General features: G+C 41.9%; 2 protein-coding genes across 2 annotated transcripts in view; one reads left to right on the top strand and one right to left on the bottom strand.

Moving 5' to 3' along the window:
* The window catches only part of PPHLN1 (periphilin 1), a 354,335-nt gene that overhangs the window by 91,821 nt on the left and 237,187 nt on the right, over positions 1 to 25,327 (bottom strand). The window lies entirely within an intron of this gene.
* Positions 21,460 to 25,327, top strand: part of YAF2 (YY1 associated factor 2) — a 38,750-nt gene continuing 34,882 nt past the window's right edge. The window contains exons 1-2 of the mRNA XM_069851902.1: positions 21,460 to 21,710; positions 21,872 to 21,997. Of these exons, the coding sequence (XP_069708003.1) occupies positions 21,685 to 21,710; positions 21,872 to 21,997 (152 nt within the window). The 5' untranslated portion in view covers positions 21,460 to 21,684. The remainder of the gene's footprint in view (positions 21,711 to 21,871; positions 21,998 to 25,327) is intronic.

The following is a 25,327-nucleotide window of genomic DNA, read 5'->3' as shown; positions in this document are numbered from 1 at the left end:
AAGCCTCCTTGTTATTTTTTTCCCCTCTCCGAGTATGCTAACATGTGCCTGGTTTAGGAATTTTGATGAGAATGTTTTCATGGTTTTTCTCCTTTCTTCATTTTTATAGCTCTGAAGGTTTCAGCGGTTCTGCTTTTTTTCGCTTATAACAAATTCTTCTGTTGGTTGACCTTTGTCTTTTTCCACTGTATTCATTTGACTGTACTGTATTCCTTTTCTTCCTTTGCCACAATCTGAGCTCTCCACCCCCTCCAATGCTGTCTCCACCTCCCTCCCTGGAGGCAGCCCCTGTCATTATCACCTCTCCTTCACTCCTCTCTTCCCTGACATAAGTGAGAAGCTCGATGACACACAGTTTCCTGCTGAAGAGGAGGCTGTTCATCACCAGCTTTTATTTATTTAATAACCCCTTTCGCGACGGTGCTTTACAGTTTGTTGTAGAAGACAGAGAAAAGAAAACCAAAGTGGGGAGGTAGAGTTGTGGGTCACCTCCCCATCCCTGCGTCCTGCTCTGCACTAGCAGCTGTGAGAGTGCCTTGGGCTGAAGGGCTGTGGTTCATGGCCTGACAAAGCACTGAGCCTTCTGAACACCTTGCTCCCCATCAAAATATTGCAGCCACATAATACAAAATACTGATTTGGCATAAAGTCACTCCAAAAAGATGAAGTGTTCTAAAAAGGGCTCAAGTGTTTGCTGACGGTTCTTACAGCAGGTCATGTATTTTCTTTTCTCATGAGGGTTTTACTGGCCCTCCCATATCTATCTTCAAGTCTTTTCTTGGTCGATTCTTTTCCCTCTAACTGTTTTGCTCAAGAGCAAAAGTGATTCCTCGAAAAGCCCATTCTCAGCCCTGTCCTTCCTCTTCCTGCAGGTACTGCAGCCAGGTCTCTACAGCCTTTACCTTGGACCTGATCTTACACCAGAGGTCATCTCCACTGCCATAGTAACCAGCAGTGGCACTGTCACTCATCAAAAACTGCAGAAATGTCATTTGATTTCCATCTTATTGGCTGTGATCCAATGTGGATCCAGGAAGAAACCTACTGAGGCTCTGGAAATGAGCTGCTGGGGTAGCAGTCCCTCGTTGGCAAAATGCCCCGCGATAAGGAGTACAGTACCATGGCCTTGTGCGTGCTTAAGGAAAGGCATCAAAAGGACTTAGACCAGTGGACATCTAATCAAGGCTTTGAAGAGGGCCTACAAAAAGTCTAAGAATACTAATATATGGTCCACTGCTGGAGGATGTCTTGTTTGAGCCAGAAAGATCTTGGTTGCATTCAGTGTGGGAGCAGCGATGCAGGTCCCGAGTACAACAGGAGTTTGGTGGCACAGCCCCAATCCTCCCTTCTGTAGTATCCACTTCTCCTCCTCTGAAGAAGGGCATCCGTGTACACTGATCAGAGTACTGTGAGAGCAGTGATGGAGGGGACGCTGAATAAACAAGACTCCTCAGTTCCCAGATACCCTTGAGGAGGTCCCAGGCTAACAAAATGAGGGACAACTCCTGTGGGTGCTTTGCTTTCTTTTCTGGGCAAGTCTTATTTTCTGAGTTGACTACCAAGCACCAAGATTTTCCAGTAGGGCTGTCCAGTGTTCTCAGTCATCCCACACCCTGACCTTTCCATGGCAGAGGTGCTTCCTTCTCTGGCCCATCCCACCTCAGAAGCTTTGATGAGGACTGTGTCACATCCTCATCCCTCAGTGGCTGGGCAACTACATCGAAGCACTTAGTTTTTGCTTGCTTTCTCTCTCCCAAATTTTTTCTACTTTATAGGCATAGACACAATTTTTAAAGTGATGGCAGAACATTCACAGATCTCATACTAAGCCAGAGCTGTTTATTACCATCAGAAAGTGTTTTGGCAATGGATGGACCTAGAACCAACTTAGCTGTCTGTCCTTTCCCAGCTTTGAATGTCTGTATATGTTGGACTTAAGTGATACTGGAAATCAGAATACTGGGGGGTTTTTTGGTGAAAATAGGCATAGTTAGGCACCCTTGTGACCAAGATGTTTTCTCGTGAATTGCTTCTTTTAGTTATCTGTTTGGTTCTGCCCAGGACATAGTTTAGTTAGCTAATAGGTTTGATTAATTAGGTTTAGGTTTAAGCCTGATTATTAACTCAGAAGTATGAACTGCACAGTTTATTTCTTACAGAGCTACCAAGAGCCTTGCAAAGCTATGAATTCCTTTTAATATAAACATAGAAAACATTTTCTTTTCTAGGTATTGACTTCAGTTTTGAATCAGCCTGGCCTTCTCAAGATGCTAAACAAATGCACCTGGACAATGCAGATAAAATAATTGCCCATGGGAATCGGGCAACTGAAATGCTGCCTCCCAAGTCATGTTACTCATATTCTTAACCTCCTAGGAGACAGAGAGATGAAGATATACTCCAATTCCACCCACATATCCTGCTCCATACCTGATATTACCCATGACAACAAAAAGTACAAGGGGAGAGCTTGAATATGCACTTTTAAGAGATGGATGCCCTGGAGCAACAGAAACACAAAGCAGCTCCCACAGGAGAAGAATAGGATTAACTATCTTGATTGTTTTATAATCACCTCTGGTACATTTTTCCTTTTATGAGGCAAAAAAGGGTATTTGCTACACATAAAGATTATGTAGAGCTTACCTGATGTTAGAAGGCAAGGGTGTGAAGTATAAATAATTTAGAAAGTGAGAGAATGAATATGGAGAGTCCTGCATGGATTTATCCAGGCATACGTTAGTGGTAGTTTAAGGGAAAAAATGCTTAGGTTGAAGGAATTTTTACATGTATCTCATTTATGAAGTGCATAATCTGTGCCTCTAGTTCCTGAGAGGGGCAAGCCAATGAAAGCTAAACCTAAAAGCCAAAAAGAAGTGGAAAGTAGCTTTTGTTACTTTATAATACTGTGTTTTCCACAGTACAGAGATTGTGGTCAACACATCCTTCTCCTGAGTGGCTCATGCTGCACTTAATCTGGTACAACTGTGGGCTGCCACCAACGATGGCAGTCGTTCTGTCTTCATGTCCCCACTCCCACGCGTGTCCCTGTTCTCTTCCTTGCATCACACTGAAGGATTATGCAACTTCAGGGTGAATCAGCTCCCCTGATCCAACAGGAAATGAACAGGTTTTTGGTGGGATAGTTTGCTTTGGGCTGACCCAAGAGAACTGAGCTGGAGGTAGGTGGGGAGGATGGGGAAGAAAATGATGAGTGTGTGGAGCAGTGACCTCTTCATCTCCATCAGTTTTATTAGAGTGACCTCTCTAGCTCCAGTCTTGGGCAGCTTCAAAACTGGAAAAGCACACAGGGAGAGATGTTCTATATTAGTGTGCTGCTGGACCAATAGCAAAGATCCAGGGGGGAGGAGGAGGTGACAATAAAAATGTGATGGAAGAGGCAGAATTCTGAGGAATTTGAATGCTAAAGCATATAGGATATGTGGAGAATGGGAAACCACTATCTCAGCTCTTTTTGGAGGACAGAAGGAGCCAGACTCATGCGTCTGCCATAACCTAGGGACTGAGGAGAGTTTTTAATGAGGAAATTAAAATTTCACTTAGCTTCAACCAAGAAATATTAATTGTTTTCTCATTCGCTGTTCAGATATTTGCTGCTGATCACAAGCTAGCAGATGATGTGCTGTGAGAGGTGGAGGCAACATAAAATGCCTTGCTGAATAATTGATCACCACCCCTCCAGGCTACGTCCATGGATGAATGCATGTGCCAGTTAGGATGACTGTGTCCCCAGTTAATGCTTTTAATTGACAAACCCTTGTTCTGAATTAAAATATTATCTTTACAGACATCTTATTTATGTCAGAAGGTTTTTCATATTTTACAATTTATCTTTTCTGCTTAAATGCAGGCACCTTTTGGCCCTTTTATTGTATGGACATTTAGAAATGGATCTATTTTTTGAAAGCAGTAGTGTAATTCTTGATTACACCAAATTAATGGGAAACATCCTGTTCATCTTCCCCCTGTACTTTTTCATCCAATGTGTGTTGCTACCAACATATTATAATTCCTCCCATCTTCTGAATGGGAGACCCAAATAGAAGCTCCCCATATGGGTCATTGGGCACTGGAACAGGCTGCCCAGGGAGGTGGTTGAGTCACCTTCCCTGGAGGTGTTTAAGGCACGGGTGGACGAGGTGCTGAGGGATATGGTTTAGTGTTTGGTAGGAACGGTTGGACTCGGTGATCCGGTGGGTCTCTTCCAACCTGGTTATTCTGTGATTCTGTGATTCTGTGATTCTGTGATTCTGTGATATCTCATCCACAAAGGCAACATGAAGCAGTAAAGGGCCAGAGAGCCAGACAACGGTTGCTGAAACAGTTGCAGAGATTTCCCACCTTTAAGGCCATTCTACAGATTTCTTGTCCCTTCACAAGAATCACAGGAGGATAAGAAATTCTACCTGAAAATAGCTCTGATTCCTAAACATCTAAAATTGTTAATGTTGCTGATGTTATGCACTTATTCTCTTCTGTGATTTACTTCAGACTCTGGAAGGAGGGGGGAAAAGAGGGAAACAATTAAAAAAAAAAAGCTGAAGGAATTAAGAGAGATGGGGAAAAGGCCACTTTAGTACTGAATGGTGCCACTGTACATGAACTCTCAATTTCCTGCTTCATCTCAGCTTCCTCAGTGATGCTTCTTCTGAAATGCATGGGGTCTGGGTCTTTGAGGCCCTAGGCTATTCTCTTGTCTGTTCGCCTTTGGGAGGATTAATGGTTATTTGGAGGCAGCTGCCTGGATTTTCTCCCCATGTGACTGTTCACATGGTCACATCCAAACACGATCAGATTTGTTTTATATTTGCTAAGATAAGCTGATTTACTATTTCCTATATAAATTGTTTAATATGACCTTGTAAGTCTGAAATTATTGATAACATGAATTATAAAAGGAGATAAAATCAAATCTCGTAATTAATAGTTCTATTTTTCAGTCTTTTTCAAGGCATTTCTACTTTTCATTCATGTGAGAACCTGGTCCAAAGTATATACAGGTGTGTCTATGCACGTCGTGCATATTGCATGTAACCCTCTACATTACAGGAATATTAATTGGGATATAAGACCCAAGGTGAAGCTTTTGAACATTAGAATGTGGCAAGTTTCAGATCCTATTATTACTCCTTTTAACTATGTATTCTACACTGAACCAGACAGAGATCCCATGGAGGAATGCTACGTGCTGATACTGCATAAGGCACTTTGCTCAGGGGACCAAGTCAAGGTCATGTAGTCAGCTGGCATCTTCTAAATTTTGGGTAGCTGACTTTGCTACCCACAGAACTTTCTTCTTAAGTAGCTTCCTTGCTTCTTTTTCACAAAAACATCTCAGGTTTGTTTCAGAGAAGAAAACACAACCGTGTCATGAGTGTCCTAGGATATGGACAGATGCCCTTTTCCAGATCCAGTTGTGTTAGGGTGAAGAGTTATCCTCCCTGCAGTTCATAGTTACCCACCCTTTCCTAGGAACAATTTCTGCACCCTGGTACCTGCTGGCTGAGCATGCCGTGTACCTTTGAGGTTGGAATGAAATAATTCCAGGTTAAACAGGGTGAGCAGGAGGCTTCACTCACATGCCTCATTTGGACTGAAATAGTTAAGGGAAAGTCATGGGTTCCAGGGTGGGTTTTCCTAAGTCTCTCAGTGGACACTAAGGAACGGTACCTAAGACCTGGTGTCTCCTGATAGACAAGGCTATGAGCTGCCAGTGCGCTGTTTGCAGAGACATTTGAGAGTGCTCTTCTGTCCTCACTGGAGCAGCCCAAACAGGAGAAGGGCATTGGGCATTTTTCATAGTTTCGTTCTCTGCTAATGCTACGCAGAAGTTTTTGTGACAGAGGAAAGGCATATCCCCTGGAAAATATCACAAACTTTACATAAACTCTGCAGCTTCTCAAATATTAAGAATGATTTCTCAAGGCAAGAAAGGACAAACCCCTGAGCAACCCAGTCTGACTTCAAAGCTGACCTTGCTTTGAGTAGGAGGTTGAGTAGAGACCTCCTGAGATCCCTTCCAACCTGAATTATCCTGTGGTATTGTGATTTTTAAAAAAGGAAAATAACCAGCTACAGGTTTGCTGTCACTAGTGCCATAAACTGAATGTACTGTTGGGATGGTTCCCACTACAGCTGAGACAATGGGATGCCTGGATGCCCCCAGAAGTACGGTTTCTGCTCTGCCAATCTTTCTGCTTTCTTGTTACTGCTCACATGGCCCCTCAGTTTGTTGGATTCACTGGCTGAGCTGGCAGCAAACTAGTTTAGTGGGCTGATCTGGCTCATCCATGGGTCAGACGGTGCCAGAGGGAAGAAAATGGGAAAAGGTGGGGACATATGGCCAGGATTAACCCTGGGAAAGCAAAGCCTTAGCTTCTCATGTCAGCAAGCTGAGAGATAGTACTTTTATTCTTGTAAGTTCATGTAGATGGGTCTAGTCACTGACTGCGTCAGTTCTCCCACTGTCATGTTTAATTCTTTAATATAGGGCCTGATCCTCCAGGGCTGCAATCCCATGGTGTAGGCTGCTTTCTGTGCCTCCATCTTGCAATGCATGTTCGATTGTGAGTGCCAAGAATCAAGTCCTGTATCTGTAAAGTACTACTTGAATGTCTGCTTTTAAGTAAGTGATAAGCTACAAAGAGGTTTTTTGCTTCCCAATAAGTTGCCTGTTTGGAGGCTTTTCTCTCTCTTGATCATAGGTCAGATTCATGTCCTTTTTGACATTAGGACAATTTCATTTTTTGAGTGATTTTCAGTGCAATCTTATTGCTTAGGTTACCTATTTTTATATTGTGATGTGTGCAATGAAGCCTGACTTGCCGCAGCCTAGAAAGAATAGTCTAGCTCTCTCCTCCTGGCCTCTGGTTTCAAGCTCCCGCTGCTTCCAATCAAACAGCTGTGGGCTGAGCTGGACTAGCTCACAGATCAGAGAAGAGAAAATGAACTCTGCAGAAAACCCAGCAGCGTGGTTACAGTCAGCCTGGCAAGCCGATCCATCTCCCCATGCCCTTCTCTGTCTGTACGGCAGCCAAGAGAGGGAGGAGGCAGGGATAGACCCCTGGGCAGAGAAGGGGAGTTCTCCCTAGGGGTGCAGCCTACAATTAGCTTGCATAAAATGATTGTGAAACAGCAATGTCAGTAATCTTTTGCTCTTCAGAAGTACTTGCATTGAAATTTTTCTTCAGGTGATTTTACACGTAAAAAAGATCCAGGAAAAATTCCCCATGAAGCTGTAGAATCAATAAAAGACACCCTACCACATTTTTTTCCTTGAACAAATGTAGCTGGAAAGAATGGTTGTTTAAAAGTGATTATTTCTTCTGGCATAGAAGAAGAGCAAGCTGAAGAATATTTTATACTTCATCAATTAAATATTTACAATAGTAAAGTGAAGTGATGGTTTTCTTTTTAGCTTTCGGCAGCAAATGCAAAACCATGCAATGATTAGCTTTACACAAAGTCGGTGTGAAAGAAAAACAATATTTTTAAGAAGCTGTCAGTGGCTTATCTCACAGCTGGCTCCTGCTAATACAGTGAATAATTTCTGCAAACCCAGATAGGCTCCAAAATTAACACTATCCATTAACAAAGACTATGGAGTGCTATAATTATGCCAGAACACTTTGGCTGGCAGTAAACAAATCATTCTTAATGTTATAGTCACACATCTATTAACACAGAAAAGCTGTAAATTTATTTATTTTTAATACACCTTAATCCATACATACTTTAACATCATCCAGAAAAATAACAATTTTTCTGTTATTTCCACATCAGCAGTTTTTGTGGGAACTAGCTAGCTTGACATCACACTTTTTTTCTAATAACGTTCCCATGTTAATGTGTGCTTTCACCCAGCCTCCTCACACTGCTCAGAAGCGGCACAATTACTTCAGACTCAGCAGTGCAGCAATAAATTACAAATTGTCCTCTAGCTTGTTTTTGCACACCCACAGAAAACTTCCCGCAGTTGCTCTCAAAAGACTTGCGATTCCATCTGCTTATTTTATTTCCCAGGTGGAAAAGAAAGGCGAAAAAACCCAAACAAGATAAAACTGAAAAATCTGCATCAATTTAAACCTCTTCAAAATCCAGAGTGAATGCTTGGATTTAAGCAGAGTCACTGAAGCTTTACAATGACAGACAGACTGAGAATCTTAATCCAAGGCTGAGTTAGAAACACATGTAAACAAACTGGAAGCCAGTTTAAATAAGAAAGATTTTGTGTCCACTGTTTATTTCAGTGCAAACGCCAAATGTTGTCTTGAAATAAAGTATGTGAATCAATTCAGGCAGCAAATTTGACCCTGTTAACTACCAAGAGAAGGTTCCTCAGCTGGGACAGTGGAGAATATTGAATACTAAGCTCCAGTGCTCAGCAGCTAGTTAAGTGGGAAGCCAGTCTGGAATAAAAGAGAATATTGTGATGATTCCAGGGATTGAGGTGTTGCAAGGACAGCCTCCGTGAAAATAAAAAGCTTAAAGAAGTTACCTAACTTAGTTCATTTTCTGAAAACACCAGGCTATAATAACTGCATTACTGGATACATCAAAGCTAGAAGCAATAACTTCTTCAAAAACATAATTTAATATTTCTGTGCAAACATTTGCAGAGGTTACTGGTACTCTACAGTACTTGGCTTTCCAGCTGAAGTATGTTTTTGTTTCCCAGTACCACAAGTATGAGCTCTTACCCCAACGCTGCTGAAAAACATGGTATATCACTAGGCTCTGACTCTTCCCATCTTTACTTGATTTCAAACACAAAGTGACTGTGCAGTCACATTTGCCTGTGCAAAATCTTTTAAGTGTAATAGAAAAAACCTCCAACACAACTATTACATAGTTTGTTACCCTCTGTTCAGTTGTTTCTTAAAGTAAATCTGTATCTAAGAAAGCAACTTAGTAGCTACTAGTTTTTCCAAGAAAACAGAAAAAACTGCCCTGACTTACTCTGTATATGATATTTTTTGACTTTTGGAAGGCTCCTGGTATTAGAATATGACCCCTCTTCCTCGCCAATTAAAAATAAAATGAACAAGCAGACAATAAAAGAAAAGTTTTGCCCAGACCATCTTCTGGAACTGACTGTCTCTTTCTTTTTAACTCCCTGGTGCTCCTACTGTCCAGGTACAGCTGCAGCACACGTATTATCACTGATGTCCCTGCTGTTCATCTTTGTATGGGTAACATTAGCTTTACAATACTTCCCATATTTGATAGCACTGGAAACAGGCATTTCAAGGTTGCTTCTGAACTTGAAGGTTTTGTATAGCAACACCATTCATCAGCACTGTGATTGGACTGGCCAGAAATAATTCTTCCAAGCTCTTTATCGAGGACTTCAAAATGAAGTGGCAGCATGCTGTGAGAGATCATCCTGACTGTGCCTACTACGCCAACCCTTTCTACACCTTCTGAACATCACGGAAAGCTTATATAATCTGTGATCTCATCACCATAGGTGATCTTTTTTTTGGTTGTATTTCCAGACCTGTAAGGAACATGGAGTACTGATGTGTTTGTGGTATGTGCCTTCTTCAAGAGATCTGAGTGAATGGTTCAATACTCAAAACTTCTTTGCTTTGTACACATCAAAGGTTCCAGATCATTTCAAATGGATTGTAGGATGCATCAGCTAGATATGGATTTCATAGGGTGCATGATCTATGCTTTGGGTACAGCATTTTCTGTGACAACTTAGAGATAAAATGTTTTAATTAATTTTTAATTTAAAATTTAAAACAACAACAACAAAATAACCCAGTCACTTCAGAAACTTTACAGTTGCCCGTGATTTAGTCCACATCTCTATGCAATGATGTAAAAACATAGGAGCACTGGAACTTTCTATAGAGTTAAATCTCCTGAAATCTCACATGTAGGCTTCTACTGGAGGACATACATTGACAATACCTTATAAACAACTGGCACAGAAACTGCTGTAAGCGATAAGCAGGTGCAGATCTATACCTTGATGTACAACCCTGCAGATAACAAAGCCAAGTGCCATCCTTCTTCACTCACCGATTTGCATGATTCGGTTTAATTGGGCAAAATCAGTCAGGGACACCGGTCTCATCTGTTAATAGCTCTCCCTGACAGTGCACACAATTACCACCCGGTCCCCAATGTCACTCTTCTAAAGGATCTCTGTGCCTGACTGCTAGTCAATTAATGATCAGGCTTATAAGGTCTCTTTGTCTGGTGTTAGTTCCCCCGCAATGCAAAGCAGCTGTAGTCCTGGCCTAGCTTATGACTGCATTTTGTGTGCTTTGCATTGCCACATAGCAGCACAGAGCAACTAGTGCCTACTGATGAATCTGTCTCAAAACTTCAGATAATGCTTTCACCTGAGCCAAGATTCTTTACATGTATATTTAGTTTATGGCAGGTATTATTCTACTGTTCTTGTGTCTTCTTACTGGGTTTCTTCCTGGGTTTTCTGGTTAAATGTTCATATCTAAAAACCTTTTAAAGAAATTAGCTGCCAAAGATCAATGCTAAATTGGAGTCAATATCGAGAGTATATATCACGAATTTAACTTAAAGTACTCCTAGAAAAGATATGAACATCATCTAGTAGTGGCTACTCGCATCACTTTTTCAGAGATTTGGTCATATCTGCAACTGATGAACTGGATGTCAGGTGGACAGTATCAAAGAGAGTAAAAGTACATACGTACTCTTGCACAAATGTCTCCTATCTAGTTTACATCTGAAAGCTGGTATCTCGAATGTAAGAATGCCTTCAATTATATATCAAATAATCTGTTTTATTTCAATACTATTTTATCCTTTGCTCTATGGATTACAACACTTGTTAAGAGATACAAATCTGCTGCGCAGCTAGGCACAGAGAGAAGAACTCTCAGATTGCATCAGTCTTTTTATTGGAGTTGATAAAGCAGACAGTTTGCTATCAATTATAAAATGTTTAGTTTACCTTACTCTGTAGTCAGACTACCAATTAGTCATGCATATCAAGGTAATCTGATGATTAAAAGCTTCTGTATGTCCACCCCTTGTCCCAGTCAAGCCAGTTAAAAAAACACAGTGGTTGGTCTATTACCAGCACGTTAAATTGAAATTCAGACTATGTCGTGTTACTCTTTGAAGCAATATCATCCTTCGATTACTGCAGTGTCTAAAATGAATATTGGAAGGTTGATACTTACTGTGGTACCCAACCAATTTGAAGCTTCAAATATAGTTTACATAGAAGCGTAGAATTATAGAATGGTTTGGGTTGGAAGTGACCTTAAAGATCATCTAGTTCCAATCCCCTGGCCATGGGCAGGGACACCTTCCGCTAGATCAGGTGTTCAAAGCCTCATCCAGCCTAGCCTTGAACACCTTCAGGGATGCAGCATCCATGACTTCTCTGGAGAACCTGTTCTAGTGCCTCACCACCCTCGGGGTAAAAAATGTCTTCCTAACATCTAATCTAAATATACTCTCTTTCATCTTAAAACCATTACCACTCATCCTATCACTACACTCCCTGATAAAGAGCCCCTCCCCAGCTTTCCTGTAGGCCCTCTTTAAGTACTGGAAGGCTGCTATAAGGTCTCCCTGGAGCCCTCTCTATTTGCTTTAGAAGATTAGTCTATCAATAATGCTAGCATTAATGAAAATAACAGCCTATATAGCCCCTATAATGGGCTTTCTTGTGGGTCTAGTCTGCCTGACTTCTTCCTAGTATTGAAAAAAAAGGTTTCAAACATCAAGGATGCCATATTCCAAATTCCGTTTAAATCATTGATTATCAATGCTACTTTGAATGCTTGTTTTTGAAGCATTCCACATTTTCCTTGCCTTGTAAGAATGTTACAATGCCCTTTATTCTTTTAGACTAATCGAAAGAGCTTGCTTGATATACTGAAGTGTTCTGCTGTGTCAGAATGATATCTTATCCTGGCAAATGTCCAGCTGGTATTTCATTTAAATTTAAACAATAGAAACCATTATGATTCTGAACTCCCTTCACTCAATTCTCATCACACAAACCTGTGTTTGTACCCCAGTGCAATACACGACCTTCCCACAACACTGCTTGAAATTAAGGAAGAGTTAGCTTTTGGACATGCCATCTGTATAAACTGTTACCCATCTTAAAGCTACAACTTGAATAAACCTCATTTTGGCAGACCAGAGAAATTATGATTCATGCTTTAATTTTATCTGTCAGGTGCTATTGCAGTGCTATTCTGGCTACCATCCCAGGCAAACTCCTAAGACAGAACACAGCTCTTAGACTTCAAAACACTTTTTAGACGTTGAAACTCCATGTCCCCTCTTGTGTTTGACCTCCTGAGCTTACCAAATGAACACAAAGTCAATCAATCATTTCTTGCCACTGTCTTGTGGAGGTGCTTTTACCTATGTCTACTATACAGTTTGTTATCTTCTAGTTATGCAGGAATGGATTCTTATCTGGAGTTAAGTGTACAGGTCAAACAGCTTGAATAAAGGTATGATGGTTAACCCAAGCAGAGTATCTGGCTCATTTTACTGCATGTTAATGAGAGACGTGGCTAAAGATTTTCTGCTACTTGTCTCCCTTCTTAACTGTGAAATGGCTTTTTTTTTTCCAACAAATAAAGCCAGTTTATAGGATTTTTTGTTTCTTTCAAATAATTGAACTACAGATAAAACTACTGAATTTATTTGAAATCTCCTTACATGTGCAGCTAACAAATATTCTGTTGTTGCTATATAAGCTAGGAACTCATGTTATTAATTACTTTATCTGCTTAAGTACTTCCCTGAAGATAAGGAAGCCTTTGCTCTATGCTCTACTGGTATCGCAAAAGACATTCAACACTTCATTCTTAGCAATATTTATCAATGTTTATATGAAAATGGTAGGAGTTAAATAGACTGAGGACAAATTTGGACATTAAAGTTGACTAGAATGCTACAGAATTTGCAGTTAATTAAAAATAGAAGCTTCTACATAGCCTTTTCATAAATCCAGTCTTCAGGAAAATGTAATTCTTCTCCGAACCATCTAATTTAATAGAGTATGTATAAAGATCTTTTTCTTCTGGGAGAAGGATATGAAGGCACTGCAGGCCCTTATGTATTTTGCAAGTGGTAACTAACAAACTGAGGCAGAGATCTGTGGGCCTGTTTGAAAGCATAAATCTGAAGCTGTCACGCAAAGCTGTCTTAAAGCTTGTGCTTACACTGCCTTGATCTCAGGGTTTCTTTGAAGATTTCTTCATGAGGCCGTAAGAGAGCATTCTGAGTGTTAGTCAGATGTACGTAATAGCCATAGATGATGATAACTCCAGTGCAGAATTAAGTGGCAAAATTTGTTATTTTCCAAATTCCCTTATGTGTTACTACATTTCCTTTTCCTTTTTAGCAATCAGAAAGCAGCAGTTTAGCTTGAGAGCAGAGCCCCTGCATCAGCGATGTGCCTGTGCAGCATTAGCTCTGCAGCCTCCCTGGTCATCTGCAGGTGAGACAGCACCAGTCAGACCATGCTTCGTAAAGAAGTCGTCTGACCTCAGTGTTCTGCTTCCGTGATGGTGATCTGCGATGATCATCTTGCAGTGTTTTTTTCCATGGCACTTTCTAGAAAGTTTTAAATCATCTTAAAAATAGCAGCACCACAACAGTAGACAGTCTTTTATTTGAACAGTTCTTTTTGAATACTGAACAACTTGGAGAATCTTCTACTTTCGCAATTGCCTAACAGGAGGAATCCACACCAACCCATGTCAACTAACAGATTCCTCTGGGAGATCTCTGCTTCTGCCTGCCCCAGACCACCTGTCAGTGCAATAGGCTCACTACAGACAGTGCTCTGAACCTACAGGCAAAGCCTGAGGGTACATTCCCTGTTAATTAAAGAACTTCATTACTCTTTCTTAGTTATATATTTTCAAAAAGCAGCTCTGTAAAGCACTTCTGCCAAATATTGAGTCTCTACACAGTTCAGCCCTGCACTTGGCAGCAGTACAAGTCCAACCAAAAGGATGGGGAAAGAGATGAAGGGGTGGTAAGATGCAGTGCATGGTTATTTAGAGATGCTGGTGTTGCAGTAACCTTAATACAGTGGCGAGGAAATTGCCTTCTCCTCAGGGGAGAGGCTTCCTCACCCGGCCTTGATTCTGAACCTACAAGACTATGTGTTCTATTAGCTGGACCTGAACTCTGTGCTTTTTTTCTTCCTTTTTGTTGTTTAGATGTTATATTTCATATTCATTTCATTGAAAGGAATAAAAAAAAAATAGGAAAATATGAAAGTGTAACACTGGAGCTGGAGGCAGAGGATACTGGCAGGGATTATGTTGTGAAGGATATAATGTTTTGCCAAACTGAGACAAAGCCAGTGATTCCAAGCCAAAAAAAGAAAAGTGAGATCTCTTACCAGCACTCCTGCATGTTTCACTTTTATTAAATCCATCATTCTCTTCCTTACATAGTATAACATGGAAATTTGGAAAAGGAGGCACAAGAAGTTTCTCATGGAGATCTCTTACCTCAGAGTATTTAATAATGAAAATGTAGTGAGCTGATCTGGAATACCTTTCAAAACAAATTTACAAGTGTTTTGAATATTTATGCACCCATGTTTGTGTGTGTGTGTGTATAGCTAAAAGCAGTGGAATGTACTTTTATTATAAATAGAGAAGGCATTTTTCTTAAGGATGCATCATCTTTGTATGTTTTTTTCTGACAGAAGGTTGATTTGCTCATTCACTACTTCTATTACAGCTGAAAAAAGCAGTACATCTGCAATTTCCTTTTTGGCTCCTGATGCCACAGTGCTTCATGTTCACTGTTTCCCTTTCATTTGTGAGAGATAATGCCAAGTCAAATTCTGGTATCAAAGTTAATCTGGAGGAATATATAAAGGAGATTTACAGTGAGAAAAATTGAATGGCACTTTAGATCCAAAGGTGGCTTATGGCATTTGTGAATCCAGCCGTTGCAGTAGGTGTTTGCGTGCTGACTGACACAATGTTGGAGTACTGAACTGAAGCTGGAACTTGCTTTAGGGGCTTTAGCTCCAGCATTTCATTTTTTTCTCTGACAGATTTTAAAAAATGCCATGTAGAACCAGGAGGCTATGTGACTTTCAGCTGTGTCCCCTAATCAGATTCAGAATGCTTTAAATATTGCTGCAAAGTGTAAAATCTCCTCTAGGCTGCTGTTCTTCCTTTGGCACCATTTCCACTGGAAGCCTGCCACTTGCACAACACAAAAATAGGAAATTCAACCTCTGGCCAGATTTTAACAATTTAAAACAACTCGTGAAAGAGAGAGCATCAGTAAAAGTGGAAAGCAAGCAAGAGAAGAGTGAGACATGACAGAAAGATAACGTGGAGGATGAAGCAGGCAGAATGAGCAGTACAGAAGATCAACTAGAATGATACATCTCAGAGGTAAAGAGAGGAAGGAAGAGAAAAAGAGGAAGCAGGATGAAGGAACACATCAAGAGGAGTAGGATAAACAACCAATGAGGAAGATGACAAATAGCAGAGAGGGAAAGAGACAGCAAAGTAGGAGGGGAAAAAGGCAGATGATGAAATCAAGGAGCAGACCTGAACAGGTAGCATTGAGGGTGGGCTAGCTTTTTTTTCTCTCCTATAGCCCGAAGGGACCTTGGTTTGCTAGTCAATGTATGTATGTGTTCACCACTGAAACCAGATAGATGTTATGTTGATGTCGGCAAGAACTGGCAGCTGATTGTTTCCGTTTAAAGGAGCCTCTGCATGCGTACCTATTCCTCCTCTGGGGGCTCTGGCTTTGCCCAAATGAATCCCCCTTGGCTGAGAATGTACTGGACAGTACCTCAGTTCACCCTGAGGGGAGCAGCCATGGAAAGACTTAACCCCAAATTTAAACAGTTTATAACAGCAGCTTCACTCCAATTCCTCTAACCTCAGAGATCTAAATCCACAGAGACTACTGAGCCTTGTCTGCCTCTGCTCCCTTTATAGATGGTTCAAAGCAAGACCCTAGCTTTACCACTTTGAACCATTTGCCCTGAAAAAGCCAATCTTTCACCATTTGTTAGGACAGAAACTTCCTCTGGCTCCTAAAGTCCAGACATAGGGTGTGTGAGCACCTTTGAGGCACTGAAGTCATCGCCTGGCATACCTTCTGTCTAGCATTCACAGGCAGGTTTTATCACAACTGTCCTGGGGGAGGTATGATAGAAGAATTAACTATTGGTATTATTTATTAACAATCTTTAGTGACCTATCCAAAACGAATTATTATCTTCAGTCTATAGGACTGTCATGTGCACCACCAGGCCTGGGAATCCCAGCAGAAGGACCAGAAATATTTAATGAATGTTGGGAACAATCTTTTATTCCTAGCAATGATCTTTCACACCTCAGATTACCTCCAGGAGGGACTGAATGGAAAAAGTAGGGAAACTTCTACTGTGAGACTTTTCTGTGGCAAAGTAGAGAATTTACAGAGACTATAGAGCTGAACATCTGTCATCTTTTATATTCACTACAAATCTGCAAGGACAAAGACTGGGCCTGAACCTGGAGAGTGAGTGAGAAGTAGACAGTTAACTGAGATAATTATTTGATTATACCAAGCACCTGAAATTAAGTGGTTTGATAATTTCATTCCAGTCCATAGAGGACAAATATAAAAAATTATCACTATGGTCAATTTTTTCTCGATTCTACAAATACAACTACTGCTGCTGTGCTATAACCTGCCAGCGCTCTGTATTACAATCCTCTGTCTTATGTGCTTGGAGCTGAATTCACACGAACATACAGTCAAATCATGGCCCTTATTTACCATCCTGGACTTATTTACCACCGTCTTAGTCCAGGTTCACAACAGCATCTCCCTGCTGATGTCAGGGCCATTCTAACTGTGTGAAGCCTGAAGGATGTGGTGGTAAACCAAGTCTCATGAATGCAATAGTTCCCTAAAATTCATATAATGTGTTTAGGTCAGGGTTGTACAGACTCATGTTTTAGGCTCTTTGCTGTTTAGATGTACTCTAGATGTGGTCCCTCTCTGCCCCAGTGCCAATCCATAAAGTTCTAAGGCTGAGCAAACACACACCGGTGGGGAAGTTCTCAGTGTTGCGAATCTTACTGTCTTTATCATAGGGTTTGCAAGTGTCAGTCACTTTTCAAAAACTCTGAAGTTTTGGGTAGTTGTTGTTTGGTTTGGGGTTTTTTCTGTAGCATATAGGAGCCCAGGCAGGATTCTGGCCTCATTATACCAAGCATGTTAAAACCCCTCACCAGATACACTCCCGTGAATTGATTTCATTGTGTTGATTTTATTGTATCAGTGCAACTTGAGCAAAACAGATGTACTGTGTTGGAATAATGTGCATTTGTTCCAGTGCAATTTTATACTTATGCAGTTTTCCTTTTTATAAATAGGGATTAAAAGCTGCTTTATCTACATTATAATGATAGTCATCTTTATGGAGAGATTTTTAAACCCAGAGAGTGACAAAGTGATTACTTAATTGCTCAAGATGCTGGTAATGCAGCAACTGGCATAGGTTTGATGTGCGCAACAATGGTTTAAGTATTGACTAAATGACAAGTTTTCACATGGATTTACACAGCAACAGCCTATTCTTAAATAACCTCATACGTGAACACTTTTTTTTCAGGAACAGCTGTAATTTTCTCTGCAGCAGGAATTTTCACACAAAAAGATACTTTGAAATTGCTACCATCCATTTTCACATCCTCTTTAATATGAATAAACTTCTAACCAAGAAGTAATGCATGCCTGAACATTTATACCATAAGAAGTTGAAAATATTAGATCTTTAACTTCCACAGAGCTATCAGCGTATCATCTTCAATATCGTAACCATACTGTACTTCCCTAGTGCAATGCTATAAAAGTAAATTTTAAGATAATAAGAGACCAAACACTAGTTAGAAGGTGAATGCCTGATGTGCAGAGAGACAAGTACGTTGCTCATCCCTTCTGTCTTAAACATGCATTTACTTTAGCTTAGCTTATTTACTTAGCTGAATTAAAATAGGGTGCAAATAACTAATCTGGAACAACTGTACTTCTAGGTAAAATCAAATTTAAAACTAAGAGAATTCAAAATGAAAGATCATTCATTCTCCTTCTGTCCCTGAAACATTTTTTTAAAGACTGCTAATACTGACGCCATCAATTTTGTCACCTAAACTGTCTAGGTCATGTCTCATGCAAATATTTAGCAGAAGACAGATCAGTTTTCAGGGTTCACAAGGATATCACTGGATGACAAAATGTATGGCTATGTAATTCTCAACTTTGTCAGCTGGGAGCAAAGTCCTTCTAAATCTCTCCATCAAGGGTTTGTCTGTTACACACACCTCTTCCACATGCTTTCCTGTGTTTCTGCTAAGAGATGCTTTCCACCACAATTTCAGATGCAGAGATGACATGGAGTGGCTTGGTACTTTCACTGGAGTTCTGCTGTGCTCCTGACTGAGGACAGAACAAAGTGTGAGGAAAATGGCCTTTCTCTCCTCTTCAGTGTTACTCAAGAATGAGATTCATCCTTGTACAGACCCATGGGCACAGGTACCATGGGTGGCACCATGTGGAGGGCATCATGACCCATCAACCTGAACTTTTGAACGCATCATCCAAATCACCTTCCTGCTCCCAAAATAAGGATTAGCTGGGAGTTCACTGGGAAACAGGCCCAACATTGCTGGGAAAACACTGTGATGTTTAAGCACAGTGGTTTGGGTGATGGCCATGCAGCAGAAGGTCTGGAACACAACAACCAGAAAGATTACTCGGCTGTTAGGGATAATATTTGTGGCTGGCAGTTGCAGTTCCCCCTGCTGATTAAAAATAGTTCTCTCCAAGAATAGTTCCTGTGGGATTACAACATATTCCAGTGTTCTGTAACCATCAGTGGAAGTTCTGTTTTGTTTCTCACAATCGGCATGGAAAAAGTATGCTCTGACAGCGGAAGGTCAAGAGAAAGAGGTTACTTTAAAAAAAATGTTCTCTGAAAGTGGGGAAATAATGTTTATTTGTACAGTAGAGAGAGTGCACTGTGGAAAAAGGCACAAGGAGACAGGTTTCTTCACTGTTTCCTGTCTAGAGATTTCTACACAGCGTGAGGTTCAAGCACTGGTACTACCACACATAATTCTGTAATTTTAATGGGTAGATGTCCAGTTCTGGACTACTGGTGCAAAGCTCTCTTATAGTCTTTGGAAAGAAATGGTCCCCATAGGTGAGAAAATTGTACACCTGTGTTAGCATCAGATCAATCGCCATCAGCAGGAGCTTATTACTCCCTGCTGGGAGTTGGGTCTGGACAACCTGTTCATGTAGGTGTTTGACTAAACAGAAATGAGCAAATATGAAAAAAAAAACAGAAGACAGGGACAATTATAATACTGGAAGAAGGATGTGAATGCAGAAGAAAATTAGGATAAATGGCCAACTACAAGTACAAAATACTACACGGGTTTCAAATTGCTGGTGCACAGGATTGCTAGAGAAAACTGTGCCTCTTAAAAGTATGAGTACTTCTGCACCAATGTACTGTCACAACTAATGGATCTTTCATTGCTTCCCCAAGCTGTCAAGCACTTTACCAATATTTTCCTTTTCTTCAACATAACCCAGTATTTCTAGCTGAAATTCTTTTTGATGACTTTGCCTTCAGAATCATAAAGTTTCTCCACTGGCCACTTGCTTAATTTTCAAAGACAACTACATATTCAGTTACGCTTTTTCTCACACTTGGATAAAGATCCCCTTGAGCTTATTTTGTTCTCGAAATTCCATCCATCACAGCAAAATCGGTTTTGACCACAATGCTGACTGCTCTCATCAAATTGTCTGCTTGCACTCTGCATCTACCTGTGCCTAAGTGCTGTCTTTTGTTACATACTTAGAGCATGTGCTCTTTGTTCTGTTTGTACAGCATCTTGCAAATGGCACCGAGCCTGTGGCTGGGGCTCCTGGGCACTCAGACAATATAGGCAATAAACACCAGTGTGATGTTTAAGGTTCCCATGCTGCACACGGACAGCAGGTGCCACCACTTTCTCCTGGTTTTGTATCAGTATCCATCGCCTTCTCCACTCATCTGAGGCAAACCAGCTGGATGAGACCAAGGTTTCCAAGCAGAACCTCATATTCGGTTTTCCCGTTTCTTCCTTACTGTAAAGCATGGCCTGGAACAATTCCTTTGGGTAGAAGACTGAGACAATCTAGATGCTGTTCCTTTGGGATAACAAATTCTAGAGCAATTTTTTTGGGGAAGGATACTAAGGCAATCCAGACGCTATTCTTTTGGGAGAACAAATTCTAGAGCGATCCCTTTGTGAAGAAGACTGAGGCAGTCTAGGCGCTATTCCTTTGGGCCAGCAAATTCTAAAGCAATTCCTTTGGAAAGGAAAGTGAGGAAATCTAGGTGCTGTTCTTTTGGGACAGCAAATTCCAGAGCAATTCTTTTGGAGAGGAGACTGAGGCAATCCAGATGCTATTTTGTTGGGAGAGCAAATTCTAGAGCAGTTCCTTTGGGAAGGAGACTGGGGAAGTCTAGGCGCTATTCCTTTGGGAAGGAGACCGGGGCAATCCAGACACTATTCCTTTGGGATAACAAATCCTAGAGCAGTTCTTTTGGGAAGGAGACCAGGGCAATCTAGACACTATTCCTTTGGGAAGGAGACTGGGGCACTCTAAATGCTATTCCTTTGGATAACAAATTCTAGAGCAGTTCTTTTGGGAAGGAGACTGGGGCAATCCAAACACTAAAAGGAAGTTGTGGAGAGGAGGGTGCTGGCCTCTTCTCCCAAGTGTCAGGGGACAGGACAAGAGGGAATGGCCTCAAGCTCCGCCAGGGGAGATTTAGGCTGGACATTAGGAAAAAATTTTTCATGGAAAGGGTCATTGGGCACTGGAACAGGCTGCCCAGGGAGGTGGTTGAGTCACCTTCCCTGGAGGTGTTTAAGGGATGGGTGGACGAGGCGCTGAGGGGCATGGTTTAGTGTTTGATAGGAATGGTTGGACTCGATGATCCGGTGGGTCTTTTCCAACCTGGTGATTCTATGATTCTATTCCTCTGGGATAACGAATTCTAGAGCAGTTCATCTGGGAAGGCAACCGGGGCAATCCAGACGGTTCTCCTGTGAGAAGGAGACTGGGGCAATCTAGACACTATTCCTTTGGGATAACAAATTCTGGAGCGGTTCTGGGAAGGAGACTGGGCCAATCCAGGCACTATTCCTTTGGAATAACAAATTCTGGAGCAGTTCCTTTGGGGAGGGACTGAGGCGCTCCTGCAGCCGTACCGTGTGGCGGACCCCCCGCCCCCCCCCCCAGACAATGGCCGCGGGGCTCCCCCCGCCCCGCCCCATCATGCCCCGCGGCGCCCCCCGCCCGGTGTCGGTGCCGGGGGCGGCGGAGGCGCCGGGACGCGCCGGTGGCCGCGGCCTGCGGGCGGGCGCTGGTTGGCGGCGGGGGGACACGTGAGGGGGGAGGGCGGCAGGAGTTTCCCCGACAGCTGGAGGTTGCGGCGGCGGCTCCTCCTCCTTCTTCTTCTCCTCCTCCTCCTCCTCCTCCTCCCCGGGTCCCCGTTAGAGCCCAGACCCCCCGCGCTCCTCCTTATTGACAAACACGCACACAAAGGGCCGGGCCGGGGACGCGTCTGGAGCCGGCATGGGAGACAAGAAGAGCCCCACCAGGTAGGGCAGCTTCTCCTCCTCCTCCTCCTCCCTTTCCCGGGGCCGCTGGGTGCGCGATGGCGGTGGGAGCGCTGGCACCGGTGCCCCCCCCCACCCCCCCCGCCTTTCCCTTCTTCTCCTCGGTTCGCGTGTTGTGGTGTTTTATTTTCCCCCTCCCTTAGGCCGAAGAGGCAGCCGAAACCTTCGTCGGACGAAGGCTACTGGGACTGCAGCGTCTGCACCTTCCGCAACAGCGCCGAGGCCTTCAAGTGCATGATGTGCGACGTGAGGAAGGGCACCTCCACACGGTGGGTCGGAGCTGGGAGGCGAGGGGAGAGCCCTTGGGTGGCCTCACGCCTCCCTGGGGTGGCAGGGGACAAGGGGAGGCAGTGACAGGGCTTGGGTTACGTTTACCGGGGAACCCCGGGCCGGGGGGGACCCCCCGGCCCGGGGTTCCCCGGTAAACGTGACCCAAGCCACTGTCCCCCACCCTGTGTCTTCCCCGTGAATGTGCCCCAGGCTTCTAAAGTCACCCTTCTATCTGCCTTTTTTATTATTATTACTATTATTACTTTGTTTTCCAGCACCACCCAGGGGTTGGGGGTGGTGGTTTATAACCTTTGACTGTCTATTAGCCAAATTGCTCTGTATGGAAGTGCCCATCCTGCTTATCTGTGACTTCCCAGGAGGATCTTTTCTCTGTGAGGCCATTGGAAAGCTTGCAGTGGATTACCTCGTTCCTGCGTCTGCCAGTTTTTGGTTTGTTTTTTTTTTTTTTCCCCAGTGTTGTGTGTTAGGGATTATTCAGCCTGGAGAAGGGGACGCTCCGAGGAGACCTTATAGCAACCTTCCAATACCTGGAGGGGCTACAAGAACGCTGGGTGGGACTGTTTACAAAGGCCTGTAGTGATAGGACTAAGGGAAATGGGCATAAACTGGAGAGGAGCAGATTTAGACTAGACATAAGGAAGAATTTCTTCACTATGAGAGCGGTGAGGCACTGGAACAGGTTGCCCAGGGAAGCTGTGGCTGCCCCATCCCTGGAGGTGTTCAAGACCAGGTTGGATGGGGCCTTGAGCAGCCTGATCCTAGTGGGAAGTGCCCCTGCCCATGGCAGGGGGATTAGAACTAGCGCATCTTTAAGGTCCCTTCCAACCCAAACTATTCCATGATTCTAAACGTGTGTGCTTGGGGAATGGAAGCGTTTGATAAAACCAGCAGGGCTGCACTTCTAGCTGTTGCTTGCAAACTGAAGGGGATATTGCTAAAGAATCCTTTGTTATGGGTGCTGTACCTATGGGTTAATCCTGGCAGCAAGAGAAGTTTTAAGTGGCAGTAAAAGTTGCAGTCCTATCAAAAGCAGCAGTTGCATTCAAGGTATCTTTCAAGTGCTGAATATGACTTGCAACAAATGTTACGTGTTTGAAATTCAAAGTGCAAGTTTGGGTCCAATTACTTGACAAAAAAGATTGATCTTTGTTTCTGGAGTTGACTTCTTAGACTTCTGAAATCCGGAATGACTGTTAAAAGGACTTCTCATAACTTCTGTTTTGAGTGCTAGTTGATTTCTTAGTTTTATTTTCTAACCAAGGAATCAGTGAAGTAAATGCACTGACAGGAGTTACATCTGTCAGGTATAGTGTGGTTTCCAGCTATAACAGTGGCATTGTGTTTATATCATAGATAAATGTATATGGATTGATAATATTCAGCAAAACAATACTGCTGAAATAATGAATGCAAAATATGTAAAACAGCACAAAGAAAGCCTCTTTAGGCTCTGATTGTTTTAATAGACCAAGTCAGTTTAAAATTGTTTTCTTGCATTGGAAACTCAGTTGGATAGAAGCAACAAAACTCAAAAAAAACCCCAAACCCCACCACAAACAAAACAACCCCTCCAAAAAAGGGTGGAAAAATAAACAATCCTGAGAAACCAATATTATCATTGCCTTCTTTTTCCCCTGCTTGAATATTTCATATTTTTTTAATATTTTAGCAAAAATGTCCTCTTGTTGTGGTCCTTTTTTTTTTTGTTGTTGTTGTTGTTTCTTTCCACTTTCTTCCCACAGTACTCTGCTATGCAGAGCTTTGGTTGATAAACTCTGAAACAGTGCGTAGCTGAGGAGGTTTATGGGTTTCTTTTTTTCCATAAGGTTTGATGCATTTTCATGTGTTTGCGAAGTCCAGAATTTACCCAGGGCATAAGCTAAATACAGGCTGAGGGTTTAGGCCAGGCAGTTTAAGGCCCCAATTCTGAAATTAGGTTTGAGCTAGTAAGTAGACCTTTGTGTATATGGAGAGAATCATTAGGGTGCCAGAGAGACACAAAAGGCCATTTGGGTGGATTTTCTATTTTTTTTTTTTTTTTAAAGAGCTGGAGTCCAGGAGACCAGTGTGGGGGCTTGTTAAAACATTGGCTGGTACTATCTATACAGCAAAATGTTTTTCATCAATGATGGTCAGAATAACAATACTATGGTGTTTTGATGACAGTGTGAGCCCATTATTTATTTATTTTTAGTCTTCCATTTTGAAGTTTAATGATATATTAAGCTGATGCCTCAGCGTGGTTCTTAGCATGCTATCTTTCTTACTTAAAAACTTGTACTACTTTTTTTTTTACTAATGAAAGCTTTGTCTATAAGTCACTGTAAAGCACTGGTTTTTTTATAGTTTATAGAAATCTATTTATTTGTGATTGGTGGTTTACTGTCTTATGTCTATGTGTTGAAATTCACTAAATGCAACCATATTTACAGATGGGTAAACGGGCAATCATAGTCCAAGTTAGTGATTTTGAAGGCCACTGGAAATATGGTGCAAAGTTGCTTCTAACAGTTGTATTTTTTTTATACTCACCATATACAATTAACTTTACAGAGATATTTTCAGGTACAGGGTAGGGTTTCTGGGTGGTTTCGCTGTTAAATAGTTTCTTCTTTCTGAAAGAATTATCTTTATGCCAGAGGCTAGACATGGATTATGATCTCTGACAACTGGTGGACTTGTTAAGATTAGTGGAAATAATTCTTATGACTTCTTGATTTTATTTTAATGTGCTTTGAGACTGAATTTACGAAGCAGATCGGATCATTAACTTTGTCCGTGGCAGTATCGCCTTGGTTAAACTGGGCTGTGCTTAAATGGGAGATCTCCAAGAGAAATCCTGGATGCTGCAGGAAGTGGTGTAACTGATTTCTCCAGTGGCAAACTTTTCTTTGGGTGAATCCTCAAGGAAGTCCCCATCATGGTGCCAGTTAGATGTGCCATGAGTCAGATATAAACCTAAGATCGTAGCTGCCAGCTGGAAATCCCTGTACCTTTTACTGTAGAACCATTGCCAGATTTTAATTTGGTAATGTCACTGAGGATCTAACCTTTTCCTTTAGATGTGGCTTTCCTATTTACTTTCTAACCTAAATTGTTCAGTATTGTTGCTTGGGTACTGAGAAATTACTATGTTCCCCTTGATAGGAGACTGTACTGAATATAGTCATTTTCTATTTGTGACCTTTAAAGCATTTTGAATTCTTTCTAGATGAAAGATGTATAAATGTAAGGAACCTAGGGCTGTAATAATTATTGCTTACTTGGACGAATCTCCTGCTAAAGTTCATTAGAAGCATGAGTAAGGA

This window comes from Phaenicophaeus curvirostris, chromosome 1 (genome assembly GCF_032191515.1).
Source record: "Phaenicophaeus curvirostris isolate KB17595 chromosome 1, BPBGC_Pcur_1.0, whole genome shotgun sequence".
Taxonomy (NCBI): Eukaryota; Metazoa; Chordata; class Aves; order Cuculiformes; family Cuculidae; genus Phaenicophaeus; species Phaenicophaeus curvirostris.
This window is presented reverse-complemented; position numbering and strand designations above follow the sequence as displayed.